Source organism: Sesamum indicum, linkage group LG3, assembly GCF_026168435.1.
Source record: "Sesamum indicum cultivar Baizhima isolate 11 linkage group LG3, ASM2616843v1, whole genome shotgun sequence".
NCBI lineage: Eukaryota > Viridiplantae > Streptophyta > Magnoliopsida > Lamiales > Pedaliaceae > Sesamum > Sesamum indicum.
The window spans coordinates 18,194,126-18,215,888 of NC_142659.1; the positions used below are offsets into that span (position 1 = coordinate 18,194,126).

The following is a 21,763-nucleotide window of genomic DNA, read 5'->3' on the forward strand; positions in this document are numbered from 1 at the left end:
GATAAGTTGATTATTTTATATTAACCCACTCAAACATTTGCTGGAATTTTTAATTTTATGTCAAATATATACTTCTACATTTACTTATTCAGTTTTGCAATAATAACTAAGTACGAGATCAAGGCACTACAAAGTATAGGAAACATCCATTTTTGGTCCCATATAATAGGTCCATTTTTAATTTAATTCCGTACATTAAACATTTTTTACATTGCATCCTATATATTATAAAAAATTCTTAATATTAGTCCGAAGTGACTTTTCCATCTAAATTTTAACGGAAAATCACGTGAATAAAGCTTGACCCTCTGGAAAGCTGATTTTTGAGAAAAAAATTGAACGTGTGTATCACATGTGTTCCATGGTTGACTTCAAGAAACGAGATTGCATTTTCCTTGCCCTACTCTGCAAAAATCCCCCCCACCCAAAATGAAACCTCAAATCGAAGAGATTGATGAGATGATCGTGGTGTACCGTACTCTAATATGCTACCCCCATTCCATTACACTTAACCCAAACGACAAAAAAAGAGAATTATCCAACACATCAAAAATATATAAAAGGGTTAATTGCAATTTATCCTCCCCCTCCCCTGCGTGTAATCTTAGATTAAACATTTTTACTCTCCATTGCAATATGTAATAACTCCTTGAAGCTTTTCATTTCTACTTCCATGCTCTTCACTTGTCTTGACAATTCATTGGTGGATCTTGCCAAATAAATTGCCAAGTATAACAGCACTAGATTTTCAATATATTGGTGGATCTTGCCAAATAAAAATATCACATCCACTTACAACGTCCCCACAATTGTAAAATTTTCTATCTGGATTATTGTTGTCGACACAGTCCTCAACCACGCCCTTCTCCCACAATAACATGTGGTTCCTCATTCACCAAATTTCTTGTACTTTAGGTTGACATGGGCTCATTTGTAATTTTTAATTATAATTAATTTTTTGGGTGCAAACATACTAGTTCGAGCCGGAGCTTCCACATACCCCTAATAAAGCCAATTTTTCCCTCCAAAACCCAGCTTTATGTACACTTACAACGGTCATGTGATTTTTTTCATTCAATTTTTAACGAAAAAATCACATAGGACTAGCGTTGAAAATTTTTCTTAATATATAGATGCAATGTGAGAAAAGTATATAATATATGGAATCAAATTAAAATAAGCTCATTATACGAAATCAAAAATACAATTTTCCATATACATATATATATATATATGTCTCTTGCTACTCTCTACTTTATTATTCTCCATATGCAAATAATTCCTACTATAGTCAAATATTAGCCATACTTCTTTATAATATGAAGTTTAACAAGACAATAGTAATTGTTGAACTTCATGCATGTGATCTGAAAGAAACATAAAAAATGAAGTATAATGATTTCAAAAAAAATAATAATGAGGTATATATATGTATATATATGCAGATTCAGGAGAGGAAGCAGGGTGGGAGTCATGGTCCTCTCCCTCACTTATTTATAATATATATTCATTTTAAATAAAATTAATAAAACGATCCTCTTCCAAATAAATCAACTGATCCCTATGTATCAAATATATTTTTGGTAGTGATGACAATAGAGTGGGTATGTTTCTAATTATTAACACCTAGCCCCGACTCTGATCCTAGCCTTGTCCCATCGCGCAAACATGCCCAACCCCGTAATATATTCTTTTAATTTTTAATTTTTGTATTTTTAATATAGAGTTGGATATATATATATATATATAATTCTTTAAAAATTTACATTTAATAAAATAGTTTTCTATTAACAATGTATTACATATAAATATATAAATAATAAAAACAATATTTAAGAAAATAAACGGGATCGGTTTCTGGTCGAGTTTATGGTGCGCTTGGTACAAAACTCAAGATCCACCCTGGACATGTTTGGGTCCCAAATCATTGGAACCGGACCCCCTACAAAAGGAATCCACCCACCCCAACCGGGATGGGTCCCCTTCGGGGCCCCAACTACCCCAGCCCAATTGCCATCCCTAATTTTTTGTCCCTAGAACTGAAAAAATATCATGAGTGATGGAGCGGAAGCAATAGAAATTAGGAAAAATTTCTATTTACCCCCTTGTATTTTTTTAAATTCGCCTCTTGTCCACATCAAATGGCTTCTTTCTGATTGATATACACGCGATTTCAAAAAGGAGCTTGTATTATTGCTGAAAAGTGCGTATATAGTAAACAACGATGCTAGAGCAAGGGGATCGCCTTGAGGGGGACTCTAACACGTCACTAAACCAAGCTTCTTGAACTCATCCCCCCCCCCCCCCTTATAATAGGCTTAAGAAAATAATCTTTTGTTCCAAGATTAGAACACTCAAAGGATCGAGGAGTACACTTTTTCAGCATCTCCAAGGATAAAGCACTCTGCTTCGCACATCAAGCTCCTACTCGCGCCCAAGGTTGCGCTCCATCGTCGCTGCGTGCTGGCCGACATCCCCTAGTCGCCCGCACGTCGTCCACAGGTAACAACCGATCTGTGAGACTATATAATATGGGTTAAATGTGTTTTTATTCCATAGTTTAGATCATTTGATATTTTCATCCCTTAATTTTTTAGAATAATATTTTGGTCCAATATCTTTTTAATTTTAATAATTTCAATCCTTTTTTTTTCGGTAGAATTCATCTCCCCAGCAAAAAGGGTAAACTCTAATGAAAAATAAATTAAAATATCAAAAATTAAAAAGACGTAAAACCAAAATAGTATCTAAAAAATTAAAAAACAAAAATATCAAATAACTCAAATTACGATAAAAAAAAGATTAAACCTTTATATATGCTTGCTAATTTATAAAGGTTGAGACTAAGATGGTTATCCATTACTGTTTCGTAATTGATATGAAATACACAATAATGTGCATATGTTCCTTGCCAAATAAAATTACAAGTCTGCAAAAGAACCCTACATTACAATAATGCCAACAAGATATTAGATGGTCTCACTTATTCCAGCTGTTCATGATTTCACACACACACACACATGTGTGTGTGCGCGTGTATATATATATATATATATATATATATATATATATCCATGTGGGCATGCATAATTAAGAATAATGTTTGGAAATGGTGAGCTTCCTGGCTAATTAATTAAGGAGGTGCTTAGGCTGTATAAACAGATACATAATTGAGATTAATTGATTATTACAGTAAAAAATGAGAGTCAAGATTGTGGAAAGATTTTGCCAACCATTTTCTCTCCAACCTATTAATTATTTGCCATGTGCATAAGTAAATGCCCCACCTCTTTAAGCTGCCATTCTTGCACATTGATGTGTTAGTGCGACACGGTCGATGTCTCGTTGTTCGTTTTTATTTTTATGAAGAATTCGCAGTTTTGTCATGAAATAATGTCTCGTCAAGAAGAGAAGATCATAAAACTTATAAACTGCTCAAACTCTTCATATAAAATCGATGTGGAGCGCACCCCTACATCATTCAATAAGTACCTACTTATATAATTGAAGAAAATTGATTATATCATTTAAATAGCCATTATTGTTGAAAAATAAATGACAATGGGTGAAATTAAATGACAATTTTTTGGCTATTTATTATCTTTTTGACAATTTTTTGAAGTAATTAATCTTCTGTGTTTTCGAATATGATGTGTATGTGTCTTTCAATTAAAAGTATCGTTGTACAAACTTTATGTTGATTTCTTGAATAAACATACATACATTGGACTTGTTAATTAATTATTTATACTAATTTTTAATTTTTTTCAACTATTCTATTATTTTTTTAATTAAATCTCTATATAAAATTAAACTTGTTAATAATTAAAATACTGTTCTTTAAAAAAAAACAAAATTATCCCTTCTTCCCCAACCCCTCCCACCCTGCTTGCAAGCTCCCGGTCGCCTTCAACTTCCCCATCTAACTATATATTTATAAATGTATAAATATATACTTATATATGTATAAATATATATATGTATATGTAAAATTTTTAATTTTATTAAAATTTGGTTATGAATAAAAAATAACAATAAATAATCTTTTAGTTTTAAGAATCTAAAATAATTTATACAAGTGATAATTTTTACTTTAAATTTATAATCTAAAAAATTGATTTTATTAATATATTAGTTGAATAATTTATATTTTTTATGCCCAAAGAATGTGCATGACACAAGGGGGAGTCCAGCTCGAGGAATGTCCAGCAAAAGCCCAAGGATACACACGGCCTAAGGAGAAGAGACCTTAGGCTTGGGCGTCCCGAGGAATCTATTAAGCAGCGACACCCTAGAGAAAATCCCTGAAGGCTTGTTAGAAGCTCAAGTGGAAGGTTGGCGTGGCAGCAAAATAGTCAATCTAATTGGCTTTTTGATCACCTATTCCAACAGACATCCATATATACAAGTTGTAAGATGCTAGTCGGACAGTTTGAAGAGGCGACGGCAATGTGGGTGCCAAGAGTGTCTGAGGATCTAGGCAGGATGTTGAGGCTATTTTAACTACCACCTAAGAACTCAAAAATATAATCTTTACTTACAAATAACAGTTTGTGTCCTTATGATATCATTATACCAATTTTTTGATTGTCAATAATACCTCAAAGTTGTCTTTTTAAAATATGATGTGTCGGTTTATATATTTTATTTTTATTTATAATATATTTTAATTAAAATATTAAAGATTATTTATTATGTGTGTGCAAGCACAATGTACATGAGGTCTAGTGTGTATGTATATATATATATATATATATATAAGTGGTCCATCCAATTAAAGTATTTAAGTTTGAGGGAATCAATAAATATAAAGCAAAGGGGATATTTCAGAAAAGACATGAAGTGAAAATTTATGATAATGTCAGACCCTTTATGCCAAAACCCCTTTTACACTTTTTTCATTTTACAAGGAGCAGTGGATAAGTATATTCTATATCTATATACATGCATGAGGGTGACTCTTTATTTATTTATCTATTTTTTTTTATTATTATTATTACATCCATTTAGAGTGTGAAATGAGGAAAAATTGTAACTTATATTCCATAACTTATTTTATTTTTTATTTTGGTCCCGTTGTTATATAATTCAAAAGATTTAGTCCAACAAATTCAAAAGAGTTGCAATTTACATCCCAATACTCATTTTTGTTAAAGTGTTAACGGAATGAGCCCTGCACGCAATTATAATTTACATCCCATAACTTATCTTATTTTTTATTTTGATCCCATTGTTATACAAGTCAACAGGTTTAGTCCCGCAAGTCCCAGAAATTGCAATTTACGTCCCAATATCCATTTTTGTTAAATTGTTAATGGAATGAGCAGTGCACACGCACGTGCACGATTCATTCAATTAACAATTTAACAAAAATGGGTAATAGGACGTAAATTGCAACTTTTTTGGACTTGTGGGATTGAATCTGCTGAGTCATCAAATAATAGAACAGAAATTGCAAATAAACTAAGTTGTGGAATATAAATTGTAATTTTTTCGTGAAATGACCACGCACTGGTATATATGATACACTCAAATATATGTACATACTTTAATCATATAAAATTTAATTGGTTATTTTTTAATTCATTTGGAAATTGTTTGAAGATTTTTATTTTATTAATGTAGATAGACTATTTGAGAGGAAAAAGAAAGAAAACATTTAACCCCTGGTAATAGTAAAAAAAAAAAATTAAAGATTCAGAGAGAAATATTTTTTTAAAAAAAGAATTATTCTCTTCAATTATAAAAAGGAATCATAATGATTCTCTTCTCAAACATTCTGCACCATGGTTTAATTAATAAATATTGTACTTCCTGCGTGATATACTTACACGTAAATTTTTTGTGATTTAAAAAATTATATTTGATATATGTAATATTTATTTTCGTCTAATAAATAAATCGATCTATTAGTAAATATATGAAATTTGCTGACATCATAAAAAATTGAATGAAAATCCGTATTTATTCCTAATTGGTTATTACAGGCCGAATATTGGAGGTCAAGCAAATATTTTTTTGGGAGGGAAATTACATTGATACCTCCTGAGATTGGGCCAAAATACACAAGCACACCCTACTTTTCAAAATTACAGCTACACTCCCTGAGGTTATAGTTGTAATTACAATTACACCTCTTATTCAAATGCAAAACTTATACAAACACCTCCCCAAAAATATTACACTAAGAACACCCTTCACGGGGTGTAGCCTGTGATTTTAAAAATATTACAATGACACTCTTTAAGGGTGCAGTTATAATTATATAAAACACAATGGGTGTTTGTGTAATATAGCTTACTCTGAAGGGATGTCAATGTAATTTACTCTTTTTTCTTATCGTACGATCCTTATACATCTTCACGATAATTTAACTATAAAAGATCTGTTTGACTTGTAATAAGTTTATATTAAATCAATTGAGGGCAAATATAAATTTTTATTTAAACTTCTTTGTTGATTTCTACAAAATTTTATGAACTTTAGTACCATATTGATCTATTTGTTGAACCAAAATAAATGTCGAAAATTTACGTATAATTACACTAAATATTATAAAAGAACGGTGTAATAATCGAGAGAGTTGTATGATACCTTTGTTGTATAAGAATAAAAAAATAAAAAATGAACAAAATGAAATAAATTAAGCCCAATAATTAAGTTGGAAGTTGGACAGATTGTGTAAGTGATTAATTATTGACAAATTATTACTTAAAGTTCAATTATTTGTTTGTTGACTAATGAATAAAGCTATTTTATTATTTCTCTAAAAAGTAGACCTCACTTTCTTGCTTTGCTATTCTCTTAGTTCCCAAAATTGTCCCAAAAAAGCAAAAAACAGAATTTCTCCATTTTGTGTGGGCAGAAAATGAATTCTCACAAAATTAAATGATAAGCTACAATTTACTATCTTCAACTATACTTTAAATTGCATTTAACTCCCTAAATTAATAAAAAGTTACACTTACCTCACTGAATTAAATAGTTTGATAAACTTTAAATCAATGTTAAAATATTATTTTAATTAGAAGAAAAAAGAGATTCTAATTAATTTTTTTTAAAAGTAAATAATATAACATAATTTATTCAAATTAAACATAAAATAATGATTTGATGTTGATTTAAGGTGGAGTTGTTAATTTGTTTTAATATTAACTTGAATTTATTAAATTTTTAATTAATTTTCCTATTATTTTTATTAAGTATAATTTTCGTACTTCCAATCAAAAAGTTAATTTGACAATGATCTAAGGTGAAAAATTTTCTAAATACGTTAACAACAAAATATTATCCAATTAATTAATTTAGGAAAGTATATAATTGTCACAATTTATTAATTTGAAATAATAAATGCAACCTGCATTATAGTTGACGAAGGTAAAATGTATTTATTTCGAGAGAGAGAGAGAGAGAGAGAGAGGAATTCGAATCTGTTTGGTCAAGAAAACCTCAAATGGAACATCTGAATTAATCTCTTCCTCCCATATAAACCCTGACAAAAATCACATGTCCATGCAGACAATCTTAGACCCACCCATATACCCATCCCACATGGAAGTGTGAGAAAACAAGACCTGTCCCCACAGCTCTCTCTTTCTCTCTCTTCATCTCCCTCCTCATTCAGCTTCAGCTATGATTTAAAACTAAACATCTTCTTGGAATTTAATAGTGGGTTTTGCCAACTTTTACTCTCTTTATCATTCTTTGGTTCTACACATGGATGATGGACCATACTTCCATTCAACAACTAACCATACAAGCTCTTGTGGGCTGTCTCCATTTTGTTGTTTATTGGGCATTCTGTTAAGGGTATTTCTCAAGAATGTCTGTATTTGGATCTGGAAAGATTCCCCCCTCGCTGTGATGTGTTGTATTTCAGTTTCTTGATTGCTTGAATGTTGTGTGGCAAAGTTGAGGTGTGGTTATTGGTTGGGTGTTTGTCTTAGTTCTTTGGGTTGTTATTGTGGAAAATTGCTTGGTTTATGCTATGGAGAACAAGCAAGTTGCTTGCTTTGGCTGAAAGGATTGGTTTGGGGTATTGAGCTTTGTTTGTGTTTGATTTTGTAGCAAAGTGAGAAATATTGGGGAAGAAGGGCATTGTGAAACTTGGTATTTCTGTTGGAAAAAGCTGGAGTCTTGATGTGGAGACAATCCCAGTGATGCTTAATCAAGTGAATTTTGACTAATATTCCTGTGAAGGAAGTGCAGCCAGGATATATATATATATATATATATATATGTATATGCATATTTATGGAATTGAGAGAGATTATGTTAGTCTTTTGCAGCTTGAAATTCTTGTCCTAAATTATCTTATCTTGGAGGCTTTATAATTCTTTGCTACTGAAAACAGGGCAAGTTTTGTTTTGGAATCTATTGGTGATAGTTAACATGGTGAGCAGCTACACATCATAGTATTTGAATGTAATTAGATATTTTAGAAAGTTGTGGGAGTGGAGATGGCAGCAAAACTGTTACATTCTTTGACAGATGAAAATCCAGATTTGCAAAAGCAAATAGGATGTATGACTGGCATCTTTCAACTGTTTGATCGACAACATATGCTTACCGGTGGTAGGCGCATTCTTGGCGACAGCCCAAAAAGGCTTCTTCTCCCTGGTATGCTTCACATGCTTGTAGCTCCATGTGGTTTATTACCAAGAAGATTTTGGAACTTATCTTTTGGGCTTTCTTTGACAGTGATGTAACTATATATGATCTACTTTGATTTATGACCACATGATTGTGGAAACTATGCATCACTTATTATGCTACTTGTTCTGTTCATTATCCTTCTATTTGACTTTGAGTTTTGCTCTACAGTATCTATGTCATAGTTGGTCATGTCGTTCTTTTCGGTGTAGAACGTTATGTTTCTCATGGCCTCATAAGGGCACATATCTCAGCACCAAATGCCACTGAAATTTTGCAGGTAATTCCCACTTCAGTGGTAGTACTTTGGAACGAGAGTCTGCTAATGCACATCTACAATCTGCATCAACGGTATGGCTTCTGAAATTTTAGTTTCTTATCTTGTATGAGAGCTTGTTATTTTGTCTATGAACGTAGTTGACTATACTGGAAAAAATAATATTATGTTGCTTTCTTGTTTATCTCATTATGGGGTGCAGCAAATTCTTGTATGGTTAGTGTCAGAGTTGTTAAATGATGAAATACACAAGTGTTCATCAAATACCAGGGGAAAATGCAAAGTATTCTGTTCTATTGGAATTCTGCAATGGCCCTATTGAGTTAAAACCAAGCTGCCTCCACCTTGTCATAATGTTGAGCTAAACGAACGACAGAGCATTATTCTTGGAATTTCATGTTTGTATTATTTGTATATGGGATGCCACTCTCATTTTTACAGAAAGAAATTAGAAAAGTTCAATTGGTTAGCTCATAGGAGAATGTTTGCTGAATCTTAGAAGCCACTAGGAGAAAAGTTGCCTATTCTGGGGCTGGTGATCTGCTGGTTTGTGAGACCAGAGTGGCTTGAACTGCAGTCTTCCTTCATTGATGTAGACTTGTCGCACTAAGTAATTTTTCAGATGCTAATATGAATTAATATCAGGGATGTTTTTGAAGATGTAATAAATGGATACACTGTATTTTAAGCTTTTCAGACGAGGGGTGATTTCAGAAAGTTTTGGCCATAACCTCTATGGATATCTCATAATATATGCATTATATTCATCATATTTCATGGTGATCTTTGTCATGAAAAATTCGGAATCAAACTCATGAGCTTTTAAAGTTGCTATTTTCTTTTGCAGGAAAAGCATTTGAACAAGAACATCCAAGAAAAGCAAAGATTCTCCACTGAATCATCCAGAGCTTCTTTCTCCTCTTCATCTCGCTCATCTTCTTTCTCTTCTCTTGACTGTAATAGAGCTACTCAATTGGAACCTGCATCCTTTGACAGAATAATTTTTCCTGAAACTCCTTCAAGAGACCCAACAATGAGCCTCCAAAATTCGTCTCCACAATTTAGTCGTCAAAGCCTTGATCTTCGTGATTTTGTGAAGGATTCCATGTACAGGGAAGTTCCAGGCTTATCTAGTAAAGCTAAAACCACAGATGAGACAGCGGATCCTAATAGAGACACGCCAAGACTGAAGTCCAAAATCAGTAATGGTTCTCATGGCTCACGTATTGACAGACGGCAAAGCGCGCCTGCTGATCTCAAGGAATCTGATAGAATTATCACAAAACTTCAAGAACCACCTTGGTATCATGATGAACCTAGAGAACTTTTTAGATCTTTATCTTACCATGCAAATGATACGTCATCATTTTCAATATCAAAAGATGCCCCTAGGTTTTCTTATGATGGAAGGGAAGTAAACCGAGCACCCTTTGACTCACGGGACATTTCAAAATCTACCCCAAAGCTTAAAGACCTACCAAGACTTTCATTGGACAGTCGGGAGGGATCAATACGGAGTCTGACTTCTGATTCCAAATCCAGCTTTTTCTTGAAATCCATGCAGAAGAATAATGGTGATTTTGATGGTAAAGTTCAGAGTCTGCAACAAACACCTGCAAACCAAGCACGGCCTCCAAGTGTTGTAGCAAAGCTGATGGGCTTGGAAACGTTGCCTGATGCTGTTTCATCCAGTGACGCCAACTCTGGTTCAAGTAGGAATAGTCGAGATGAAGGTCTTATTAATATATCGAGGTCACTTGACAAAAAGGATCCAAGCCAGAGTCAACTATCAAATTCCTCAAAGAACCTGTGGAAAGAGCCTGGCTCGCCGCGTTGGAGAAACCCCGATTCTTCAATGAGACCTATGTCACGATTTCCAATTGAGCCAGCACCATGGAAGCAGATTGATGGGACAAGGAGTTCCCAGAAACCAGCCTCCAGAATATCGAGAGCTCCAGCCAAGGTTCCAACCACATTTCCTTCTGTTTACAGTGAGATAGAGAAGAGATTGAAGGATCTTGAATTCACGCAGTCTGGAAAGGACCTCAGAGCACTCAAACAGATACTGGAAGCAATGCAGTCAAAAGGATTCTTGGAAACCCAGAAAGAAGGACAGGGTTCAAGTTTCACCGGTCGTAAAGACCATGATCAAAAACTTTCGAGTTCTAAACATGAAGACAGATCAGGAAACAACCGCAAGCTGCAGGCTGATCAAGTTATTGCTTCCACAAAGAGGACAACTGGTTCTTCAAGACATCATGAGTCTCCAATTGTGATCATGAAACCAGCTAAGCTTGTTGAGAAATCTGGTATACCTGCTGCTTCTGTAATTTCACTTGATGGCTTATGTAGTCTGCCCAAACTTCACAACAATGAGTTTGCTGATAATATAAAGGGTTTCAGCAGCAGAACAACTAAAGATCCAAGTTCTAGATCTAGTCAACGGGACAATGCTGTAAATTCTGTCAATCTGAGAAATGGCACAACCCCAAAAAGCACACAGGTGTCAGCAAGATCACAACAAGATGGCACTGCAGGGTTGGGGAAGAGTTCAGGATCCATCAGTCCAAGAATGCAACAGAAGAAACTTGAGACGGAAAGAAGATCTCGACCACCAACCCCTCCTGATTCAAGCAAATCAAGAAGACAGTCAAACAAGCAACAAGGGGAGTCAAGTTCTCCAGGTGGACGACGAAGACCTAAACATCCCAGCTTTCAGAAAAGTGATGATCAACTTTCTGAGGTCAATGTTGAATCAAGGAATCTGAATTACCATGAAAATGAGAATTCATTCCAATCAAATGAAAATGTCATTCGAAGCTCCATAAACACAGTAGTGGTTAGTTCAGAAAGATCTCCTGGCATAAACAGTTGCCAGAGTCCACCCATGAAGGCTTCTGATATGTATGGCTTGGTAGAAAAGGTTGGTGCTTTCTATATCCTGTATCCAATTGCTTTGTCCTATTCATTTGATAACTTGTTTCATGATTTACTTCAGAAATCTACTCTAACATTGAGGGATGAAGAGTCGGCAGAGTTTGGTTTCATACCTCCTGAGTACTCCAGTCCTGTCTCTGTACTAGCAAATGTAGTATGTAAAGACGATTCACCATCTCCTATAAAGTATGTTGGAAAGGCCCTCAAAGGTAATTCTTATTCTATTGTTTGAGTTACATATTTGCATCTAATTTATTCCATTCTGCTACATTTTTAAAGAGAGGCCTCTAGTTACTACCTTGATCTCTTTGGTAGTAACATGCATCAATGCTCACGTTTCTCTTTCTACTGCTGTCAACCTTTCTTTTCATCTCATTCTGTCTCCAGTTCAATCTGTTTTTTCTTCTTTCCATTTACAATTTTTTCCATCAACTTCTTATGATATTTATACTGTTTTTATCATGAATTTGATAAACATAACATGATATTTCTATTGTACTATTTATAATATCTACAGAAAAAAGCAGCAGCATGGATGTCAAAAAATTTGGTACTTACCACAAGAATGTGTAGTATTAAACAGTTTCTTTTATTTTTGTGCACACAAAGGTTTAATAGTTCACCTTTTCTACTTTTTGTTTGCATTGTATACATTATGTTCGCCTTTGCTTATCAGTAACAGAGATGTCATTTCTCTCTTATTTCATGAAGCTAATATCCATTGATAAGCACTTGAGCTGTAGGTTGGAGCTGTAATATTTTATGTACGACAATATTAATGTAGTTGGAATTAATCAAGAATTAAAAATGTCTAAAATTAGTTTAATTTGCAATGCTCTGTTGTAGGAAACACCTGTGCATGCTGCACGGCTTTGTAACCATTGATACCATGCTTAGTTTAATAAAAACTTTCCCATAAAAAACTGTATCATCCTTTCTCTGCATGGAGATAAAGTAGCAGAGTCTTCTCCATCAGATAGAAACATGGAGGTCCGTTCCATGCATCTATGCATTGATATATTATTATCAGTGACCAGCCTCCTGAGAGTTGCTCTCAACCTTTTGTTTCTGGGTTCCCTTTGTCCCCACGAATGCAAAGAAACTAGGAAAACAAAAGTGAGAATAGTAGCATCAAGAAACATCCGTCATATTACTTTTCAAGAAGTAAAGATTACTCAACTATGAGGTGTTTCTGGTAATGGTCAGAGATACTGCTTCATGCTGCTATCGAAGAGTTTTAGCTTCGTGATTGGCTCTATGCAATTTTCTAGTACTACACACAAGATCATACTATGCATTAGAGCAGTGATTGAAGCAAGAACAATAAGAGTGTTGTCAACGTCGTACCTTTTCTCGTTATCACATGATAGTATCTAATTAATTAATACTTATTTCACAGTGGATGTATCCATGGATGACGAGAGGGATCCAAATGCTCTTGAAGGAAGTCCCGCCAATAGTTTCATTCCCATCTCCATGGAAGCCAGTTCTACATCTGAAATCAACCGAAAGAAACTTCAAAACATCGAAAACTTAGTTCACAAGCTCAAACGCCTCAACTCCAGCCATGATGAAGCACGTACGGACTACATTGCCTCTCTGTGTGAGAATACTGATCCAGACCACAGATACATTTCTGAAATTCTATTGGCTTCTGGACTCCTGCTTAGAGAACTTGGCTCAAGCATAAAAAATTTCCAGTTTCATCCATCAGGCCATCCTATCAACCCCGAGTTGTTCCTCGTCTTGGAACAAACAAAGCCAAGCACTTTACAAGAGGAGCAATTCAGCACCGAAAAGGCGAGTCTGTCGATGATAAAGGAGAAACTTCACAGGAAGCTCATTTTTGATGGTGTTAACGAGATTCTTGCCCGCAAATTAGCTTCAACAGGTCCATTTTCAGAGCCTTGGTTGAGGCCCTCTAAGCTAGCTACACAGACCTTGAACGCACAGAAGCTTCTCAGGGAATTGTGTTGCGAGATTGAAGAGCTTCAGGCTAAAAATCCCGAATGCAGCTCTGATGAAGTGGATGACAGATTGAAAAGCATCTTGTGCAAGGATGTGATGCATTGGTCCGAAAGATGGACAGGTTTTGATGATGAAATCTCGGGTGCTGTCCTCGACATTGAGCGGTTGATATTTAAAGATTTAGTTAATGAGATTGTGATTGGCGAGTCTTCTGGTTTGAAAACCAAACCTGGCCCGCGTAGAGTCTCCCAGAAGTAGTTTCCATATCATTATTGATCATTCCTTCCTTTGCCAGTTTCTCTCTTGATTACAATTACGTTTGTTCAGGTAAAAATTGATTTGTTAACAAACTCGCTGCTTTCATTGTAAAGGAAACCTCTTTTTATTGGAGTGTATGCCATATTTATGCAAGTTGACATATTTGCTGAGAATTAGCTTTGACATCATCTGGGCTCCTTTTCTTCTACTTCTTTAGTCTGCAGTTCTTACAACTTTGGTCATCATATCATCAGTTTTCTTCCTTATCTTCAATTTTTGCCTGTCTTCATAGTAAGGAAAAGAGGGCTCAAAGTGCAAGTGCAGCTAAAAAAAATCACTAAGCGTTGAATACTTCATCCACTTTGTGTCATTTTCAGCTGTGAATGGTCTGGTGGTAAGGCATTCAGCTGCTTATTTCCAAGACTCTTTTGACAACAGTAAAAGAGTTCAAAATGATAGTGCTATATAATAGATAGGGTTCATTATACCCCTTTGACATGCGAAATTATACTTTTCCCAAAAAAGTTTTAAAATTGCATTTACACCCCCTCTAAAAATCTATTAATTACACCTAATGCCTTTTCGTTAGGTTTGACAAAAAATGTTGATGTTAGCGAAAAAAATATACATAAATTTTCAACTTTATACGTCATTTAACATTCCTATGTAATAATTTTGTACTCGTAAAGAAAAAAATTTAATGATGCTAAACTCACTCCACATATATATCACTTTATAAGTACAAAAATATATATGAAAATATTAAATTAGGAAAAAAATAAAATTTTTTATGTAATTTCCTTTTACTAATGTAAGCATTTTTTGTCCAAATCCTAATAGAATGAGTCAGGTATACATAAAGAATTATTGGAGGGGATACAAGTATGATATCAAAGCTTCTTTAAGAAAAAGTGTGAAATAGATTTAAGTGTAATTAACTCCAATGGATATGGTCTTGCAAAACACACACAATTACTCACTAGCACCACATGCTTCCATAGCATAGTGGTAGTGCGTTCGCTTCGTAAGCGAAAGGTCGCGAGTTCGATCCTCGCTGGGAGCTTTTTTATGGTCTTCCAAGAAGATCAACCCCGGAACAGTTTTATTTGCTGATATATGAGAGCTCTTTATATTGGATTGAAGCTCTTTGTCACTATTAAAACAGACACTGTAATTTATGTTGGTATCCAAATTTTACCAAAAATATTACTCTGGTACTTGAATATCTACTGTGTCACGGCATTCCAGTATCCGACATAGACCCTTCATTCACATCTCAATTTTTTAATAGCTTCCAACGAGCGATGAGGATCGACAAAGGTAAAACTTAGTACTACATACCACCATCGAGAAAAAGAAGTTTCTCCTTTCTAGCGCTGATTTTTGCCAGCTTCTCACTTCAGTACGAGGTTTGGGAGTGATCTAGAAGGTTGGGTTTATTGCTTTATAGCTAGGATATATAATAGCTTGGTATAGGATTTGGGATTTTGATAGTTGAAATAATTTTCGTTGATATTTTTTCCTCGAAGTTTACTTTTTTAACTTTTTCTAAAACATCTTATAATTTGTATAAGATTAACCCACACATACACGCATTCTCTCTCTCTCGCACACACACACCCTCACACGCACTCTTTCTCTCACACACATACACATACTTTCCCTCTCGCTCCCTCGGATTTTAAAGAGTTTTATTGCTATTTAATTTTTTTTTCGTATTTGACCAAAAAAAATGCATTATTATGTAATAATAAATTATTATAATTAAAAATAAAAAGAATTTTCTATTAATATTATATATAATGAAAAATTATAAATTCAAGATGCTATAAAATACAACTAGAAATAATCATTGATAAATATATATATATATATATATATCAGCATATATCTATGTTAATATTCGACAAGCAAAAATTTAGATAATAATTCATCGTTTTTTATTTTTAAGAAAAGATATTATCTATTAAATTTTTATTTAGAGTTAAACTAATGTGAACTATTTGTGAAAGTATTTTTAAAATATTTAAATATAAAGGGCTGCTTTTCTTTATATATAATCACCTTGAATTTGGTGATGACATTCAACTCTAACTTATTATATATAATCACCTTGAATTTTTTTATTGTAATAAAAATATTCTTAATAAAAGGTCATTTCTTTAGTTTGATTCCAATTAATTGAAATTGAAATATTTAAGATTTATATTTGTATAAAACTATAATTTATATGTCACAATAAAGAAATTTCAATAAATTAATTATATTATGCAATGAAATTTTTTGTTGCTAAATTTGGTTATATTTTACTTATTTTTGTGAAATTTTCTAAATCGTGTGACGAAATCTTTATCAAGAAATTTTCGAAGTTTCTACCAAAGTCAGCTTCGAATTTTTGCTACACGAATATTCCTTTCTAATTTAGCAACAAAATATTTTGACACCGTCATTCTGGAAAAAATTTCGACAGCCTTTTAGAGAGTTTGGAGCCCATCCCCATCGTTGTAATTACTCTAACTCGATTAATCCATCCGAATTAGTTTCTATTTTCTCCTCATTGGCGCTTTCATTTAAAGGAAGGTCCTCAAATTGATAAATGGGTACTAAATCACCATAGTAAACTACATCTAGGATATCATTCGTGGCTTCAAATTTTCTTAATTCACCATATTTCTACGGGCAATCTGGAGATATATGACCTTCTACTCCTTAGGTCTAGCAGTTGCAGTCCTTGAAACTTTCGTTGGCTCAGGTTTGGATTCGTTTGAAAGTTCTCCTTGTAGGGGTATTTCCAATAGATCTTCCATCTATTCTCCTACATCCTTGGGATGAAACTCTTATTGGTCCAATTTCTGCCAGATTTGTAGGTTCTGGAGTTGGATTTGGACCACCATGATCGCCTTTGGAAGGAGGTTTGCCTGGAACTCCTGGGGTAATTTTATTGGTTTGAACATTGACTAAGTCTACAATCTCAAGTTAGGAAAAAGATTCAGCCAATTCTTGTAAATCTGAAAGATCTGCCCTCATTACCTTCATTATTTTATGGATTTGATGGCTTCAATGATCGTCTCTTGTCTTTGGCTTTGGAATGTCCATTGCATTTCCCTTCTAATGTAGAAGAGGTACTGATCAAAGGACATCCCTGATCAGCTCCTGTTTAGATTTGGATGTTTCAGGGCTTTCCCTCTTATTTTTCTTTAGACCTGCTGCTTCTATATATCTTTAGATCTGTAAGATCCTTATGTAGATATGGAAAGATACTAATGATCTCGTCCATCTTTTGGTTCAAAGTTTCTATTTTCATAGGTATATGGATCAACCTATGTCTATACTCTTAAACTGTCTTCTGAATTTCTCTTAGATCTTGAGAGATCTTCGAGATATCCGGCACGAGTTCCTTCCAATCAATCCCTTTAATTATAATTTGTAGAACTGTACTGGTGAAGGAAATCACCCGCTCTGTTTCTCCTTGCTAGTAATCTACCATGGATTTCGGTTGAGTGTATGTTTTTCACCGTGTTTCCTGGTAGCACTTTTTGGATCTAGTGAATTCTCCACCATTCTTCTTATTCCTCCTCAGAAAGAGGTACAAGATCTGGCTTTGTGGCTTTTTTTAGAATTCTTAAGACGGAATTCTTTCTCTGTTTTTCCAAGATCTGAAAATACTCCTGGTTGTCACTCAAACCCTCATTCGGTGTCTGGAGATAATCTTCTCCCTTCCCTAGATATTCCATAAAGAAATTCCATCCTCGATCTTTCAAAATCTAAAAGTATTCCCTATTGTAACTTAAACTTTCATCCAATTTCATTCTCTTAAAGAGTCTCTTTCGTTTGTAGAAAAAATATCTAAATGTAATATAAACAAATATTTCTTCAATAAACATAGATTTTGATACCATTCTAGGTAAACATGATGCAGCTAAATATTAAAATAGCGAAACATGACTAAACTGCTCTTTTTAAAGCTATAAAGGGGTAAATTGTCCATAATTTGTTCAGATTTAGTCGGAAGGCAATAACTGCCATGTTTTTTAAAGTTATAGTGCAAAATTGCAAGGGTCAAACTTAGAGGCTTAAAATGCTACCCCTTAGTTACAGGTCAATTTTTGCAATTAACCCTAAAACTATATATTATTTTTTTTCCACACGGAAATTAATATATTAAACACATCTTTTTACTTAAAAACAAAATAACCAAGCCAATACAAACACACCCACACCCTAAACCCTAAAGCTCAATGATCTCGACCATAAATTTCTCAAAGTGAGTTTGAGCTTAAGTTTCAAAATTTGCAAACATTGGATTCATATTTGATCGAATTATTTACACCCCTGCTTACATGTATGCCTATTTTAACTTAAAGTGAATTATATTGATTCCTCTTAAAATTAGACTCGAAGAACCAAAGTTCTCTGAACTTTGCAAAATCACAGGAGCACGCCCCGTGAATAGATGTTAGCGTAATGTATTTTAGGGTGTATTTATGTAAACTTTCAGTATTAAATAGGGGAAATATTTGTAATTACTAATATGAAGGAGCGTATTATAATTTTATAAAGAGTCAATTACACTTAGAACCCCACTAAAAATACGAAATTGGACTTTCCTCCAAAGATTTTGTAGAATTACACTTGCACCCCCTCTGAAAAATTTATTGTTTACACATCACCCTCTTATTTTAGGGTTTGAATAAAAAATGCTAACTTTCGTAAAAAAAAATATTTTATAAATTTCTAATTTTACACTTTATTTAACATTTTCATGCAATAATTGATGTTAACCTCACTCCACACACACACACACACACACATATATATATATATATATATATATATATATATTACATTTATAACTTTATCAGTATAAAAATATACATATAAATATTAAATAAGGGATAAAATTAAAAAATTTATGTATTTATTTTTTTTTGTTAAATTCAATATTTTTTATCCAAATTCTAATAGAAATGGGTCAGATATAAATAAAAAAAATTCTAAAGTAGCATAAGTTTAATTTGAAAACTTATTTGAAGTAAAATGTAATTCATATTTTGAGTTGGAATTTAAGTAGAATTAACACTTTCACAAAAAATAGGATCTATTTATATATTTGAACCTAAGTTGATGGAATAGTGTGAATGTAATTTATGGTAGTAACTTAATTAGAGGACCACTGGACAAAACTTTTTTCCACTTTATAGCGGGTGGGGTGGGGTGGGGTGGTCTCATGCATGCATGCAAGTTGGCAGTGTGATGGCCTTGTTTAAATTTATCTTGGATCTTGTGACACAGTTAGTTTCATATCTACAGAACCTGTCCCCATCCCATCACATCACTCCCCCAACTCCTTAATATCACCTTCTTTCTTTTTCATCATCATCCATCCATCTAATGTTTTCAAATTCAGACCAACTCAAAAGGTCCCACCACTCGAATCGCCACCCCCACCCAACCCAGATACCAGATTGGTCGAAATTAGAAAATTGGAGGAGCCAAAAAAAAAAAAAAAAATTTCCGTGAAAATCGTTTAATCTAGTGATTCGATCAGTGAACTGTGTGATCCTGTACTAGATTAAGTGAACCGGTCGGATCAATAATTAAGTGTAAATGCATGATAAAATCTTTAATTTTTTTCTTCAAAATGTGTATTATTTTTGTTAAGTATTCTAATTTTATGTTAATTCTGAAAGGATAATTGATTATTTCTAAAAAAATGTGCATTATTTCTAATAAACTGGGATAATTTCTGTTAAGTTTAACTATTTTATGTTATTTCTAAATATAAAATCCTGATTTCTCTTCTTAGTTCAATTTTGCTATTTCTATTAGATATTTTTGCTAATTTAGTGTCTCTAATTTTTTGTTAATTTGAAAATGTATAATATTATTTCTTGTATTTGATCTTTATAAGCTTGTTTCTATATTTATCGTATTATATTGTATATCTTATTGAACTATTAATGTCAAAGAAAAACGATGATTTTTTTTTAAAAAAAAAGATAAGTTGTGAAGTATATTAATATTATTTATTATCTAATATTATTTTTTAAATATTAAATAATTATTTATGACATAAATATGACGTCATGATCCAACCATATTTAACCCAATAGTTGAACTAATAACTCGTAACCCACTTAACTTTTTTAATACGATAAACAATTTGGGTGTCAAAACATTGTATCCATCAACTCCAAACACACACACAATTACACAACACCCTTTCTTTGATCTTCTGCTGCTTCTTCTATTCCTTTGGGTATATATATATACGTACGTATATGCTCATCATCAGACACACACACACACACAGAACATTGATGTCTGCACTGATCAGCTTTGATGATATCAATGGACTCTAGCTATTATTACATTTATGTCCTTTTCTGCCTTCACTATCTTTTAGGATTCTCTATATATTTTATCTTATAGATACGAAAGGGTAGTTCTCGTATTATTTACATCAAAATTGTTAAATGTCAAAAATGCCCTTTCGTTGATAAAATCTATTTAACTTCCCAACTCATATTGAATTAATTATTCAATCACGTAGGCTAAGAAAATTAATTAATTCCATACAATTATTGCACTCACAAATTAAATTTACTCGCTTTTGTTTAATTTTATTATTAATTAAATTACAAATAATATATTAGGATTTATTTTGCATGTAAATATAATCACCGTACTATAATATATATTGTACAAAATTTCAATTTTTAATTTATTGACCATTAATGCACTAAAAAAGTTATCAATAGGTTTTGCACGTGAGGTTGTAAGACAATGCTAAACTTTAATATATAGGAACAAATTAATTATGAGTCTTAATAAAATAAAAATATTAATAAAGTTCTGCGCGCATGCAGTACTGCGTGCCACGGTATCTAGTATATATATATATATATATATATATGTATATATATATACACTCTCAATGTAGTTGTGCCCACACGAAGGAAAGTAGGAATTTTAATCCTCTAATTATTGGGACAGTTATTTAGTCTCGTTGAAATTTAATTGGATAATTTATACTATATATAAAGGGAGAGCGCCTTTTTGGTATCTCTCCTTTTTTCATATATATTTTTTAATATTTAATTTTTTTTTTAAATTTTCATCTGACTTCCCACCACGTGATTTTATCTGTCAATTTTCTAATGAAAAAATGATAGGAGAACTAAAAATGATATTTTTTGCAAGTTATGAAACTAGTTTTGAGAATCACATAAGTAATTGAACTAAAAATGTACGTGCAGAGCATAAATTATGTGGATAATGTTAAATCACGATCGATAATTTTAATTATTATATTATTTTTATATAACGTGGAAGATAGTATTGATTTACTATAGAACTTTGAATTTGTGATTACAATACAAGTAACAATCCGTTTTCTTGCAACCCAAGATTGTTTACTATAAAATTGTGAAATATGTAAATTAACTCCATGCTAAGTAATATATAATTATCCAGTGAAAAACCAATATATATATATAGGGTTAAATCCATTTTGCCCCCTGTGATATAACAAAATATCAAAAACCCCCTTATGAAATTTTTAATATCAAAAATCACCCCTAGGTTACCAATAAATAATCACACAGCCCCCTGATCAATTTGAATCTATTTTTTTAGAAACAATAACTAAAATACCCTTTTAGTCAAACC

The 21,763-nt window shown here is 32.8% G+C and overlaps 1 protein-coding gene and 1 non-coding gene across 2 annotated transcripts; both read left to right on the forward strand.

Moving 5' to 3' along the window:
* Positions 1–7,516: 7,516 nt before the first annotated feature.
* Positions 7,517–14,265, forward strand: TRM4 (LONGIFOLIA protein). The gene is made up of 5 exons (XM_011074579.3): positions 7,517–8,619; positions 8,933–9,003; positions 9,777–11,852; positions 11,928–12,075; positions 13,266–14,265. The coding sequence occupies exons 1-5, from the start codon at positions 8,460–8,462 to the stop codon at positions 14,090–14,092; spliced, it is 3,282 nt and encodes a 1,093-aa protein (XP_011072881.2). The 5' UTR covers positions 7,517–8,459; the 3' UTR covers positions 14,093–14,265.
* An 818-nt stretch (positions 14,266–15,083) lies between these two features.
* Positions 15,084–15,155, forward strand: TRNAT-CGU (transfer RNA threonine (anticodon CGU)). Its single transcript has one exon. It is a non-coding gene; the product is annotated as a tRNA-Thr (tRNA).
* The last annotated feature ends 6,608 nt before the right edge of the window (positions 15,156–21,763 follow it).